Source organism: Mustela lutreola, chromosome 14 (genome assembly GCF_030435805.1).
Source record: "Mustela lutreola isolate mMusLut2 chromosome 14, mMusLut2.pri, whole genome shotgun sequence".
NCBI classification, from domain to species: domain Eukaryota; kingdom Metazoa; phylum Chordata; class Mammalia; order Carnivora; family Mustelidae; genus Mustela; species Mustela lutreola.
Genome location: NC_081303.1, coordinates 13,671,207 through 13,686,500, shown reverse-complemented (window position 1 = coordinate 13,686,500; position 15,294 = coordinate 13,671,207). Strand labels below are relative to the sequence as shown.

Sequence of the window (15,294 nt, the reverse complement as noted above, 5' to 3'; positions counted from 1 at the left end):
TTATGATCATGCTAACAGGAATGACATTGTTTAAGAAACACTCTTGGCCAGGGGCATGACACAGTACAGACAGAAACTCACCTTATAATATGTCAGTATCATTTGATTTAATAATGTTGAGACTGAGTAAAATGCTCCCGTTATGATACCTACAATAATAAATGGGAAATTATAAATGTACCATTTACTAGATGATACGAGTACTCCGGGACAAGGGTGAATATAGAACACATTTCTCACACAGCTGCCAGAGAAAATGAAAAATTCTAGCCATTCCCTTTCAGACGATGGAATGATCAATTTAACATCTGAACTTACTAGAGATTACAATGGCAAAATTCTGTCATTACACCATTTATTATTATTTAGACTCAGATGTGCCAACCATAACTCCTGTGTGTGTGCAGAACACTGTACACAGCCATGAAGCCCTGAACGGATTGTTCACTGAGCTCCTACAACGTACCCAAGCTCATGAATGTTCATTCATGAGACCAAAACCCTGCCTCAGAAACCTCACCCCTGCATTCGTGACTTCAAGGTGACCGGTAAGAAAATATTAATTAGAGAATATTTAAAAAGGAAAAATAAAAAACAGTTATCAGAAAGCATGTGACTGGGTTTGAATCCTGCTGATTCCTGGCACGTTTGTAGGACTTTAGGTAAGCCTCTTAATCTAGTGAGACTTAAGTTTATTCTTTCTTTCTTTATTACTAAATATTTCAAGCATAGAAAACAATGTACCTCTTTCTCAGAGGTAACACCGATCCTCATGTTAGTGCTTATCATTTTATTTTGTTTACTTTTTTAAAAAAAGATTATTTATTGATTTGCAGGGCACCTGAGTGGCTCAGTGGGTTAAGCATCTGTCTTCACCTCAGGTCATGATGCCAGGGTCCTGGGATTGAGCCAGATCAGGCTCCCTGCTCAGCAGGGAGTCTGCTTCTCCCTCTCCCACTGCCCCTGCTAGTGTTCCCTCTCTATCAAATAAAAAAAAAAAAAAAAAAAAAAGATTTTATTTATTTATTTGACAGAGAGAGAGATCACAAGTAGGCAGAGAGGCAGGCAGAGAGAGAGGGAAGCAGGTTCCCTGCTGAGCAGAGAGCCCGATGCGGGGCTCGATCCCAGGACTCTGAGATCATGACCTGAGCCAAAGGCAGAGGCTTAACCCACTGAGTCACCCAGGCGCCCCAAATAAATAAAATCTTAAAAAAAAAAAAAAGATTTATTTGTTGATTTTAGAGACAGCACATGAGTGGGTAGGAGTGGGGGAGGGCACAGACTCCCCACTGAATGGGGAGCCTAACCCAGGGCTCGATCTTAGGACCCTGAGATCATGACCTGAGCCAAAACAGAGTCAGATGAATGACTGAGCCACCCAGGTCCCCCAGTGCTTATCATTTTAGATATTACAATATATGTGTAACTCTAAATAACAATTAGAATGATTTTGCATGTGATTGAACTTTATATCAATATATTATTTGTATCTATCTGTAGCTTGCTCTTATCATTCAATATTACGGTTTTGAGATTTATCTGAGTCAATACTTTAAATTCTAGTTCATTAATTTTCTCTACTATAGCATAGTCCATTATGTGAATATACTTCAATTTAATTATCTCCTGGCCAGTCAATAGACACTTAAGACTTTTTCCAGTTTTTCACTATTTAAAATGATATTGCAATGAATATTATGTTTTTGTTATTGTATACAAGGGTTTCTCTAAGTATATACCTAGGAGTAGAACATCTGTTTTCTGGGTATAGTCAAATTGTTCTTCAAAATAGTTGTACTGGTTTATACTACCAGCAGAGTTCCTCTACTTCACATTCTTGCCATATATATTTTTATCAAACTAAAACACATTTTCTTTGCCAATCTGAATGCATGTGTACTGTGTCTTACTCTGGTTTTGACTGGCATTTCCTTGATTACATAGTAAGTAGTAAGGTTAAGTAGTAAGGTTCAGCATCATATATGAGCCATATGCAAACACATAAATGCTTTCTGGTTTCCTTAACTTCTTTGCCCTTTTATTACTGAGCAGTAGGAGTTATTTCTACAGTGTAGGTACTAAGCCTTTGCTGGTTATATGCACCACATTTTCTCATAGTCTATGTCCTACCTTTTCACTGTTTATGGTGTTTTTTAGAAAAGATAATTAACTTTTTTTTTTGAGAGAGAGAGAGAGAATGTGCATAAAGGGTGGGAAGGGGCACAGGGAGAGAGTTAGAGACTCTTAAGTGGGCTCTATGCCTGGTGTGAGCCCCACAGGGGGCTTGATCTCATGACCCTGAGATCATGACCTGAGTTGTGAAATCAAGAATCAGATGCTGAAGTGGCTAAGCCACCCAGGGACCCCTAAAAGACCATTATCTTAATTTAATCATATTTACCAATATTTTCCTTTAGGGTTTATGTGTGTTTTGTTTATTTATTAAGACTTTATTTTTAAGTAATCTCTACATCCAATGTGGGACTTGAAGTCTCAACCCCAAGATTAAGAGTCATAGGCTCTATCGACTGAGCCAGCCAGGCATCCCTTCTCTTTGTTATATTAAGAAATTCTTTCTTAAAAAAAAAAAAAAAAAAAAAAGGTTTTATTTAGTTATTTAAGAGAGAATGAGTGAGTGAGTGAGAGAGAGAGAGAGAGCACAAGCAGGGGGAGGGGCTGAGGGAGAGGGAGAAGCAGATTCCTCTATTGAGCAGGGAGCCCAACGTGGGGATCAATCCCAGGACTGGGGGATCCTGACATGAGCCTAAGGCAGACGCTTAACTGACTGAGCCACCCAGGCATCCCGAGAAATTCTTTTAAGAATATTAAAGCCGATTTCCTTTCTTAGAACTTGAAAGTTCGAATTTTCACCCTTTGGTCTTTAATCCATTGCAATTCTTTTTTTTTCATGGTATGCTATAGAGAGCTAATTTTTTTTCCCCATATCCAAGATGGATAATCAATTATCCCAGGACAATTTACTATATGGTTTCTCTTATACAAAACACCTAGTTTTCATATCTGAACATTCTGGTCTTTAGAGCTGTTTGCGAATATAGCAGGCCTCTCTTACCTGCAAGGGATTTGTTCCAAGTCGCCCAGAGGATGCCTGAAACTGCAGATAGTACCAAACCCTACATATACCATGTTTTTTCCTGTATATACATATATACATCCATGTGGTAAAGTTTAATTATAAATCAGGCACGGTAGAGATCAACAACAATAATAAAACAGAAAAACTACAACAATATGCAGTAATAGAAGTTAGGTAAATGTGGTCTCTCTCTCTTTCTCTCTCAAACTCTTATCATACTGTATTTTTCTTTTAATTGTGATGATGTGAGATGACGAAGTACCTACATGATGAGATGAAGTGGGGTGAATGGCCTAAACCATGTGACGCGGGGTGAGGCTCGTGCTGACCCCCTGCAACAGGTCAGAAGGAGGAGCATGTGCTCCCTGACTGTGCCGGTCAGGGAGCTGAAACCAGAGTGACCAGGTCGCTGAAACCAGAGAAAGTGACATTAGGAACGAGAGGATCGCTGCGTTCTAGTTTTTCTCCTTCCAGACACTCAGGGCCATGGCCACATGACTTTCAATGTGACTGAAAGTGACCTGTCCCACTTGCTGCCCTAGTGATCCTATCAGCGTGTGCCAAGATGTCATTCTGGATCCCTGAGTCAACTCTGGGAGGAGCAGCACCTTGCTGTCAACTTGCCCTGAACATGCAGCACCGATAACTGAATTTTTGACGTGTTTGGCCACTGAGAATCTTCATTAGCAGAACTTCACGGCCGTCATACAAACCAGCCTGCACATGCATACAGAGAGCAGGTCACTGGGATCTCTGCGCTGTTCTAGTAACTGAATAGTCTATCCCTAGACTATACACGGCATCTTAATTACCACCGCTTTATACATCCTGGTGTCTGAGAGGTGTCCCGCACCTTGTTCTTCACTGACATTATCTTTGTTGTCCTTGGCCCTGACTTCTCTCTCAGGCATTTGACCATTGGTCAAGTTCCCTTACGAGCCCTGTTGAAATGGGAGATTGTAGGATGAGACATAGAGCTGTGTAAAGATCGTATCGAAGGACCCTGAGTAACTGGCTTTTGCTGCTCACTTCCCACTGAGCTCCGATGCATAAAGGGACACAGCGTGGTTAGCCTGGGGAGGCCCAGGAAGACTGGCCTGAGGGTACTTCCCTGTGCTGCACCTTCCACGGATCTTGGATCTATTCCAGACGGAGTAAAGATAGCAAGAGTCAGGATAGAGGATCGTAAGAGCAAGAAATATTGTTATCTGAGCCTAGATTATTTGTCTGCATTTCAGATCGCAAACAGCACAAGTGGCAGAGTGAAGGAACACGTTCTCTCCAAACAGCCTCACCGCCAGAAAATGTTGTCTTAGACTCTTTGGTTCCTAAGTTTGGGACACTGTATATAATCCTGAAAACCTGACCTAGGAATATAGTCCCTATCCCAGGCTATCCCAGGTGCAAGTCTGCTCCAACTTTATATATAATATCAGTTATGGAGGGAGACAGGGGCCCCGTCAAAAGGTGTGATGTGACTCACTCATTTAAAACCATGATCCCTAACTAGCTACCCCTTCAGTGAAGAAAACAAGCTTGAGAACATTTTCCAACTCTCCTGGGGAATATTACCAAACTCTCCACAGTGTTTCTCAATGCCTTCTTCCTGCCTTTTTTTTGTTTTGTTTTGTTTTAAAGATTTAATTATTTATATTAGAGAGTAAGTGAGGCAAACATTAAGCCAGCTCTTGTAGGACTGCTTAAGGGAAAAAAAGGAGCACATTTCAGGTAAAAGGAACAATGGCACAAAATTACAGAGACTAGAATTTATGGCCTATGAGCCCGTGGAGGCACGTTTGTGTGTGTGTGTGTGTGTCTGCGTGTGTTTGTGTCTGTGACAAGAGGCTGGTTATAAATTGGCTCAAAGAAAGTCTTATCTCAGGAGACAGTGAGAAGAGAAGGAGGGTAGGAATCTTTCTTCCTTAAACCACAGGCTACAAAAATGAATTTGCTCTTACAGATAATAATCACCCACTGTTATTTTCTTTACTTCCTAGTTATGTGTTTTAGGTTTAAGCTAACCAGTGGAGGTAACCATGAAAATTAAGAAAAGGCACTATGGCATTCTGAAATATTTAATGGGGATAAGATATAGCATCCGGGATTAACTTAAAAATATTCCAGGGAAGGGGCCCCTGGGTGGCTCAGTGGGTTAAGCCTCTGCCTTGGGCTCAGGTCATGATCTCAGGGTCCTGGGATCCAGCCCCCCATCAGGCTCTCTACTCAGTGGGGAGCCTGCTTCCCCCTCCCCCTCTCCCTGCCTCTCTGCCTACTATAATCGCTCTCTCTCTGTCAAATAAATAAATAAAATCTTTTTTTAAAAAAGATGTGCTTTTTTTAAAAAAAAAAAAAAAAGATTTTATTTATTTATTTGACAGACAGAGATCACAAGTAGGCAGAGAGGAAGGCAGAGAGAGAGAGGAGGAAGCAGGCTCCCTGCTGGGCAGAGAGCCCGATGCAGGGCTCGATCCGAGGACCCTGAGATCATGACCTGAGCCCAAGGCAGAGGCTTTAACCCAATGAGCCACCCAGGGGCCCCTAAATAAATAAAATCTTAAAAAAGAAAAATATTCCAGGGAAGAAAAATTTTAGGAAAAAGGTAAAGGGAAGAGATAGAGCAAGAATAGTGAAATGGTGGTAATTACAGCTGGATGATGGTCAGGGCATAGGAATTCACTAAATTAAATGTTCTACTTTTGTGCTCAACTATTTTCACTGAAAAAGAAAAAAAGGAGAAAAAGATGAAGTAATCCTGATAAAAGGGTGAGTGAGAGTTTAGGTCAGGGCATAATTTGTTACGACTCGTACAACAAGTTATGTAACTACAGTGCACACTCCCAAAAAGCTGTCAAGAAGAGAAAAAACAGCAGAGAGTGACTTCTGAAGACAAGTAAGACAGAAATAGGGGGTGTTGGCAGCTCTTATAAATGGTGTTGATATAAAAAACAGTCAGCAAACTCCGAAGGGAACCAAATGGGTTGGTGTCTGCAGTCAAAGCTACAGTGTCAGGGTGAGTATCCGTCAGTTACCATGAAATATCTAGAAGAATAAGAATTATTTTTCTATGGACATTGGAAAGGGTTATTGCTATGATGAGTGCTGTGAAATGTGTAGACCTGGCGATTCACAGACCTGTACCCCGGGGATAAAAATACATTATATGTTTATTAAAATAAATTAATTAATTAATTTAAAAAAAGAATTGTTTTTCAAGTTTGAACTGGTTAAGGTGATCGCATGAATGTCTAGTATTGACCCCGAGTAGTCAAAATAGATGCCACTTTGCACACAGGCAGGGAAAGGGATTATTGATGACATTTCCCACATGATTAAGGCAGTTCATAAAGGACTTAAAATACTCAGTGAAAACTCAAAAAAGAAGACAGTGCTTGTCTGTTTGAGATCTATTAAATTTTATTTTAAAAACATAAGAAGGGGCGCCTGGGTGGCTCAGTGGGTTAGGGTCCTGGGATCAAGCCCCGCATTGGGCTCTCTGCTCAGCAGGGAGCCTGCTTCCCCCGCCCCCGCCTTCCTTTCTGCCTACTTGTGATCTCTGTCTGTCAAATAAATGAATAAAATCTTAAAAAAAAATTAAAACATAAGAAATTAGATTGAGGGGTGCCTGGGTGGCTCAGTCATTAAGCATCTGCATTTGGCTCAGGTTCAGATCCCAAGGTTCTGGAATCAGGTCCCACATCGGGCTCCCTGCTCGGCGGGATGCCTGCTCCTCCCTCTCCCACTCCCTTTGCTTGTGTTCCCTTTCTCGCTATGTCTCTGTCAAATAAATTAAAAATATATATATTTAAAAAGAAAAGAAAAGAAATTAGATCAAGAAATTATTAAGAAATTAGGTTAAGAAATTATGAAGAAAATCCATCTTGAAATTTTTGCTTTTAGTTCAAAATTTAAGTTTACGACTATGCCATCATTATTTTTGTAGTTAATAAACTTCTCATTAATTAAAGCTCAAACCACTAGATTAAATGAAAAGAATCTACAATGCTCAGTTTTGTTTTGTTTTCAAAGATTTTTATTTATTTATTTGAGAGAGAGAGAGAGAGAGCATGAGAGAGGAGAAGGTCAGAGGGACAAGCAGACTCCCCATGGAGCTGGGAGCCCTATGCGGGACTCGATCCAGGGACTCCGGGATCATGACCTGAGTCGAAGGCAGTCGCTTAACCAACTGAGCCACCCAGGCACCCTTACAATGCTCAGTTTTATATAGAAATCAAAGAAAGTAAAAGAAAACCACTTACCGTAAGTGATCAACAGAAGGACAAAAGGAATGTTTTTAAATAGGTTCCTTATTGATTTCTTATAGGAGTACTCAGCACAGGGGCTTTTTTGAAGAACTGCTTGCGCCTGGCTTGGTGGATACTGAGGTTTTTCTTTGAATGCTGGAAACACACATGGAAAGGTAATTAAATACATGGTCTTCCTTACTGAGCAAACTAAATCCATTTAAGCTTAAAGAGGTAGTTAAAGTCATAGATCGTGCCTTTCATTTTCATTAATTTCTGAAGAATATCCTCCCAGTCTTCTGAAACGGACTCCAACTCGGAGATCTGGCCAATTCACATAACTGCAAAACCATCAGTAATATGTCACAACCTTGCCCACTCAGTTAAGCAAGATTAATTTATATTCTAGTAGTATTCAACAATTCCATTTCTATACTTACTTCAATTTGTAATTACAAGTAACATCTGATATAAGCAAACCAATATGTTACTGACCTTTTAGAGGACTGTCTTGAGTTAGTATCTGTTTTCTTCTAATGTTTGATACAATAATTACACCTCTAGAACTGTAAAGGTCCAGGTGGATCATGGGAGCAGAGCTCACTGAAACATCGATTAATTAGGATATACTGAAAATGCATCAAACTAAAACAGACTTCTATTTTTACAGGTGTCATAAGTAATTCAAGAGGGTACATACTCATGAATATTTGTTTTTGAATGTCCTTGTATCAGAAGACTGGTAGACATAAACTGTTAAAGTTGTTACAATCTCTTCTCTTCTGTTCACATTATCTGTTCCTTGCTGTTGAGGACGCCTGTGGTCCTTCCCTGAAAGTCTCTTTGGGTCCTAGTTAAGAGATATCTCTTTTTCCTAACAGTGGTAATACACAACTCACTTGGTTATAAAACAAAGTTTCAGAATGTAAAAACCATGCTTACAAGGTAGTCATGGGGATTTGGTGAGTCGTCAATCTCTTACTAGGTTCTTATTTACTTGTAAAGTAAGTATAAATGGCTCAAATTTGAATTCAAATGCAAAGAGAAAACAATTCGGATTAGTCTTCAGCTTCGCTGAATTTATTTTCTGAAGATGTGATAGCATTTGGTTTCAGGTAGTCATCTGCCCTGCTGAACAAAATTAGGCTCGTATCTATCAGCTACACAATACACTAAAGTTGGGTTTCAGTCTATAGGAAGAAAAAGAAACAGAGGAACATAAAACTACTGGTCTATGACTCTGTTTCCTTTGCGTTGCTTCCTTCAAAAGATGAAATATGGCTTTTTCTTTCCTTTGAAACTAAAAAGCGGTAGACTTCTTCTTTCTTCTTCCCACCAAAAACTGTATGCCAATAAAATAATTAACTACGGGAGCCCCTGGCTGTCTGAGTCGGTAGAGCATGCAACTCTTGATCTTGAGGTCATGAGTTCAAGCCCCACACTGGGCAGAGAGCTTACATTAATAATAATAATAATAATAATAATAATAGGATCACCTGGGTGGCTCACTGGGTTAAAGCCTCTGACTTCGGCTCAGGTCATGATCCCAGGGTCCTGGGATCGAGCCCTGCACATAGGGCTCTCTGCTTGGCAGGGAACCTGCTTCCCTTCTTCTCTCTGCCTGCCTCTCTGCCTACTTATGATCTCTGTCTGTCAAATAAATAAAAAAAATCTTTTAAAAAATAATAATAATACCATTCAAGCAGTTGTTCTCCAAAGTAGCCAAAGGATTTTGGGGCACCACCTTCAAACTATTTCTCCCATGAAGAATAAGAAGGAAATCTACTGTGCTGAGGACTACTTGTACTTTCTGGAACTAGATAATAACATTATCTTTTGATTTCATTATTTGTCCCCCAAGCAGACATTCCACATATAAACTTAGTACAAGATACATATAGGTTTGAATACTGGCTCTGCCTCATATCTTTGTGTAACTCAGAAGAAGTCAATTCCTGCCTCTCTACTATAGCTTTCTCATACATAAAAGGGAAACAACGAGTTCTTATGAGGATTATGAGATATAATATATGCAAAATCTTGTAATTATCGAATGCTACACAGAATACAGTGTCATTTTCAGGACTACTTTTTTTCTTTAAAAAGATCTAATTACTTATTTGAGAAAGAGAGCACAAGTAGGGGGAGAGAGAAAGGGAGAAGTAGACTCCCTCTGAGCATAGAGCCCAACATGGGGCTTGATCCCAGGACTCTGAGATCATGACCTAAGTAGAAGTCAGATGCTTAACTGACTGAGCCACCCAGGTGCCCCAGAAATACCTACTTTCAAAAGCCAGAGACTTTATCTCACATGCTTAAAATTCTTACAGACTAAGTAAAACATATTTCTGTTAAATGTTTACAACAGCAGCCTATCTATAAATACCCTGAATATAAGAATCAAAAGTAGAATTGTATATATATGTTATATACACATGTGTTTAAGTACCTAAACGTTAAATATTTTGATTGCCTTTATTTCTGGTTTCTCTCATCCACTCATGTTAGTGAATCAGGAAGGTAAGCATTTTAATTTGCACACTTGAGTTAAGTGACAGAATTTACTGCCCTCCTACACAAGGACAGCTTTCATACACAACAGCATTACCACTTACACAAGAGAAATTTAAACTTGAATAAAAATAAGACTAAATAAAAATTAAAATGACATATTTTATATATAACATCTTAAATATGGAGTTAGGGTACCTAGACTCAGATTTCTTCTTCAGTATTCACTGTGACCATGGTTAGATTACATTCACTTCAATGCTGTGTCCTACTTTCCTACCAAATTTCCTACCAAATGGGAATGATATTAGTACCGTCCTCCTATGCCTATGAGGATTAGATGGTACAGCATCGAGTGTGCCAAACGTGTTTGGTACTTACCAAACCACCAAATGCTATAGGCCACAATCAGGTAGGGTATGAAGAATGAGGTATTAGTGTGAGATTTGGTGGAAGGTTTAGATTGATTCCTAGAAATGCTACATTCGTGAGTATGCTCCATGAGGGAGAGCAACAGGGTTACGTGACATAAGCCTCAAGATAGTATTTTTGAAAGACTGCTGAATACCAATTTAGTACACGACACATTGCTGAAAAGCAACAGCAAAGCCAAATTACTTTGTAAAATTTGGTTGGGCTTCCAAAGTATTTATGGGAAGTATTTAGAAGGAAGTTGGATTGTCTTTTAGTAATTAAGGGCCTTTAAGTAGGGATTTCTAAAATAATCCCTATCCTCTCCAATAGCAAGTATTTGAGAATCAGGAAAACAGATAAGTTTTTTTGTTTGAATGTCATGATTTTCGGGGGACCTGGGTGGCTTGGTCGGTTAAGCTGCTGCCTTTGGCTCAGGTCATGACCCCAGGGTCCTGGGATTGAGCCCCACATCAGGGGGGCTTAGCAGAGAGCCTGCTTCTCCCTCTCCCTCTGCCTGCCGCTCTGCCAACTTGTGCTCTTTATCTCTCTGTTGAATAAATAATTTTAAAAAAAAAATCTTAAAATAATAATAATAATAAATAAATAAATAAATAAATGTCATGCTTTTCAACCCAAGACATTCATGTCACAACTGTATATTTTCTTTCTTTTATACTATGCTTGGTATCCTATGGCTAAGATTACAAGCAAAACTTGACAGTGAGCCCTTTCTTCCCTGCTCCATCTTCACTGTCCATTCAGAAGCTATGAGAGCATAAGTAAGTAATAATGTACATGTATATATCTCCTTTAATTTCTCAAATAACATAGGTGCTAGGTCAAACATCAAGCCTATTATTAATGCCTTTCTGTCCCCTTCCTTTGAGAAATAAAAATCTTATATTTGTAGCATCCCCTATAGAAATGCTTAAACACATATGTGTCATGTATATAATTTCACATGTAGAGATATCTTATATAGAACCTCATTTCTTATATAGAATTCTTATATAGAACTATATAGAATCATAGAATTCTTATATAGATTCTTATATAGAATCTCATTTCTTCCAAAGAGATAAAGCAATGAAAAGACAATAAAAAAAGGAAGACCAGAATTGATGTGAAGATACACAAGCAATCGCAGGAAGGAGGATTTTACATGTTAATAATCCCTACTGCTAACAGAGGATCCATTTATGCAAAATATATGCAAACTACATATTATCTAGCAAATCAAACATGGCTACTGGAGAAGTAGACTTAAGAGTTTATTTTTAAAAAACATAGAGTTGACCCTTAAACAACATGGGGGTTAGGGGCACCAATCCCCTACAGCTGAAAATTCATGTATAACTTTTGACTCTCCAAAAACTTAACAACTAATGGCCTACTGTTGACCACAAGCCTCACTGATAACATAGCTGATTGACACATATCTTGTACACTATATGTGTTACACACTGTATTCTCAAAATAAAGTAAGCTAGAGAAAAGAAAATGTTACTAAGAAAGTCATAAGGAGGGGCATGCTTGGGTGGCTCAGTGGGTTAAAGCCTTTGCCGTCAGCTCGGTCATGATCTCAGGGTCCTGGGATTAAGCCCCACATTGGGTTCTCTGCTCAGCAGGGAGCCTGCTTCCCACTCTCTCTGCCTGCCTCTCTACCTACTTGTGATTTCTCTCTCTGTCAAATAAATAAATAAAATCTTTAAAAAAAAAAAGGAAAGTCATAAGGAAGAGAAAATACTGTACTTTTACAGTACTATAAAAAAACCATGTATAAATGGACATGTGCAGTTCAAACCCATGTTGTTCAAGGGTCAACTGCAGATTTCTTTTAAAGCTTTTTTAAACTGCTGAAGTAGTACAGGGATGATTTGTCCTTTTTCAGTATTCTATACACAGCAAAAATGTCAATCCCTAACTGAAACATAAAAAACCAACCATAAGGAGATGTGGCATATCAGAATACTTTATATGCTACCAAGAAGATATTTTTTTCATTATCTGAAGGTAAATTAAACGTATGGGCAGTTCATCTATGAAGACAGTTTCTACCAAAACAGTCTTCCACCTACATGCCTTTGAAACCTTTGTGATTTAGAGATCACAAAATTTGGATTTTTCATTACTGTTACAGCCATGGTGAAAATTAACCTTATAAATTTTAAAACTCCAGCTATAATGCAATTTAAGGTAAACATTAATGATTAAAAGATGATCTTTCAACTTTAAAGTTGCTTTCTTCCTCAAATCAAGTTAAGATATCCTGAGTGCCCAAAGGGCAATATTACAGTCATACTATCAACCATTCCTGAAAAAACACCTGTCCTCCCTGCATGCAACATTTTTTCCCGTTAAAAATAAACTTTAAAAAGCAGACCTTCCCAAACCTTCTTCCAAACTGATGATGGCTGCTTGCAGCTGATTTGGACTGACTGCTTCAAGAGACAGGCCCCGACGAGAGGACTCAGGGACGAGTGGTGACAGCAGTGCTTTGCTGGAGTGGCCCAACAAGCAGGCAGTGGCCAGTGTGAGGCTCTGCTGAACAGCTTGCCACTGCCCAGGATCGTTCACTGGTCAACATGTTCAGATCCAGTTAATTGTTAAAATAGGGATCCTTGGAAGGATTTCTCATTAAAAAAGGAAAAAAAAAAGTTTGCAGCCTCTTTGCATCATTTCAAAGCATGACAAGAATTTGTTCCTGGGTTTGTTAGCATAAGCTGCAGAAAATGCAGAAGAAGATGCAAAAGGGAGGCAGGTGGCATGTTGGAAACCACGGTTATCCGGGAAGAACAGTTAGTAGGGAGAGAAATCAGATGAATTAGTCTTCAAACCCTTTACGATATTAAAGTAGCTGACCATAACATATCCCTAGGGATGTAGCATTCACTATCTGAACAAGTGCAACAGCAAGAATGAAACAAGCAAATGGCATTCGAGATATTATCATGAAAATGTTCAGGGTCAGCTATTTTGATTTCCACATGTTGGCCATGCATTTATCTCTTTAAGCAACAGGGAAAATAATTTGCTTACCAATTACTGTTAAAAGACATAAAAACGTGGCGATGGATGACGTCCCATAAAACATGGTACTGATATTACAAGCCAGCAGATCTGTGTCATTCTGTGTGTTGGGCACTAAAACTGGTGGTAGCAAAAAGCCAACAGCAGTTCCAAGCTGAAAAATAAACAATCCTGTTAATAGCTACTCTTAAAAAGAGAAAAAAAGGACATACTGGCAATTAATACAGCATAGAGAAGACAGCTTATGTATTGACGGTGTAAGATGTACATTCTAAAGCACCATGTTCTAGGGTGCTGGGCTGGCTCAGTTGGAGAAGCATGAGACTCCTGATCTCTGGGTCATGAGTTTGAGCCCCACACTGCATGTAGAGATTACCCAAATAAATAATTATTTTAAAAAACCAACAACACCACGTTCTAATGTTTTGTTGGTTTTTTCCACTACTGTACTGTTAAAGGGTAGTTGCTGACACATGGCTTCCCTATTCAACAAACTCCCACTATTTGAATGATTCTGCTATAAGGATGGGTAAGATACCGTTCTTATACTTTAGATGCTTACAATCAAAAAGAGGAGTAAGAATATGCAGATCAGGGGTGCCTGTGTGGCTCAGTGGGTTAAAGCCTCTGCCTTTGGCTCAGGTCATGATCCCAGGGTCCTGGGATCGAGACCCGCATTGGGCTCTCTGCTCAGTGGGGAGCCTGCTTCCCCCTCTCTCTCTCTGCCTGCCTCTCTGCCTACTTGTGATCTCTGTCTGTCAAATAAATAAATTAAATCTTTAAAAAAAAAAAGAACATGCAGAGTAAAGTTGAGAAGATGGGTACTGGGTCTTCTCTGAGGGTAAAAGAAAATGTTTTCAATCTAGATAGAGGGATGGTTGTACAATATGGTGAATGTACTAAATGCCACTGCGCTATAATTTAAGATGGTTAATTTTATGTTATGTGAATTTTGCCTTAGTAAGAAAAACACAAGGTTGGATAGGATAATCACAATGAAAGAAATAAAATGAAAGGCGCTCAATAGAAAAAGATAGATTTTTTCAGGGATGGAGATGAGGAGGAAGGGCTCTAGACTGGTTTCCAAAAGGAGGCTGAGAGAGATACTAAGAGTCACCAAACACTTCATTTGCTCCTTTACAAAAAGGAGGATAGAGACCATTAAACAGGTGATTACAAGACAGTGTGGTAAGTACAGTGATGGAGAGGTAGAGGACGCAAAGCCTGCGATGACAGGGGATCTATCATCCCAATGAGAACACTATTCAGAGTGAAAGGGACTAAATGAATAGTTAGCTCTACACCTGGATTATCCCTGGCTAACTGAACACATGGTCACCCTAGCTAAGAAACTACTTTGAAGGACCACTTTGTATAGACTTGGGGTTCAGGAAAACTTTCTGGAGGAGCAAAGATCTGAAAAAGCAACTGGAGTTCGCCACGTGAAATCTGCATGTCCCCAGCCAAGGGAATATCATGTACAAAGGAAGGAGGAGAGCGTGACCTTGTGAGAAGCTGGAAGTCGCGGACAATTTCCCTCAGAGCAGAGAAAGAATGTGGATGTGAGGACTGGGGGGATGTGGAGAGGGGAAGCTGGGAGTTGAGAGGAGGCAGATCCAAAGAGTCTCCCGCGGTCTCATTAGAGAGTCTGAATTTTATCCTCCGGGCAACAGAAGCCTCTGCAGAGTAGAAGGGCGTGTCCTGGACAGATCTGCACATTAGAAAGACCACAGTGGATGGATGTGGAGAGACAGGGAAAGAGGAAAGAGCTGCAGATAGGAAAATCAGCCAGCAATGTCTAAGTAAGGGCTGCCGCTGGCCAAAGCTAAGACAGTGGCAGTAGAAATGTGGAGAAATAAGCAAGGAGATGAGGTAAATTTGGATGGGCGGGGTCACAGGGAGGTATTCAGCTGGCCTGTATCTACATGAGTCTGAAGCTCATCCACTTATTCAACAAATTTTTATGGAGAATCTATAATGTGCTGGGCACTGTGTTAAGTG

General features: G+C 39.6%; 1 protein-coding gene across 13 annotated transcripts in view; it reads right to left on the bottom strand.

The window, feature by feature from the left end:
* FLVCR1 (FLVCR choline and heme transporter 1) overlaps window positions 1–15,294 on the bottom strand; it is a 41,184-nt gene that overhangs the window by 22,670 nt on the left and 3,220 nt on the right. For all 13 annotated transcript variants that reach the window (XR_009347252.1, XR_009347259.1, XR_009347253.1 and 10 more), the window contains exons 2-4: window positions 13,303–13,447; window positions 7,354–7,494; window positions 82–149 (exon numbers count right to left, since the gene is read on the bottom strand). Coding sequence is in view for 1 of the 13 variants with exons in the window: in XM_059144995.1 (XP_059000978.1) it covers window positions 82–149; window positions 7,354–7,494; window positions 13,303–13,447 (354 nt within the window). In the remaining 12 variants the exon portion in view is untranslated. The remainder of the gene's footprint in view (window positions 1–81; window positions 150–7,353; window positions 7,495–13,302; window positions 13,448–15,294) is intronic.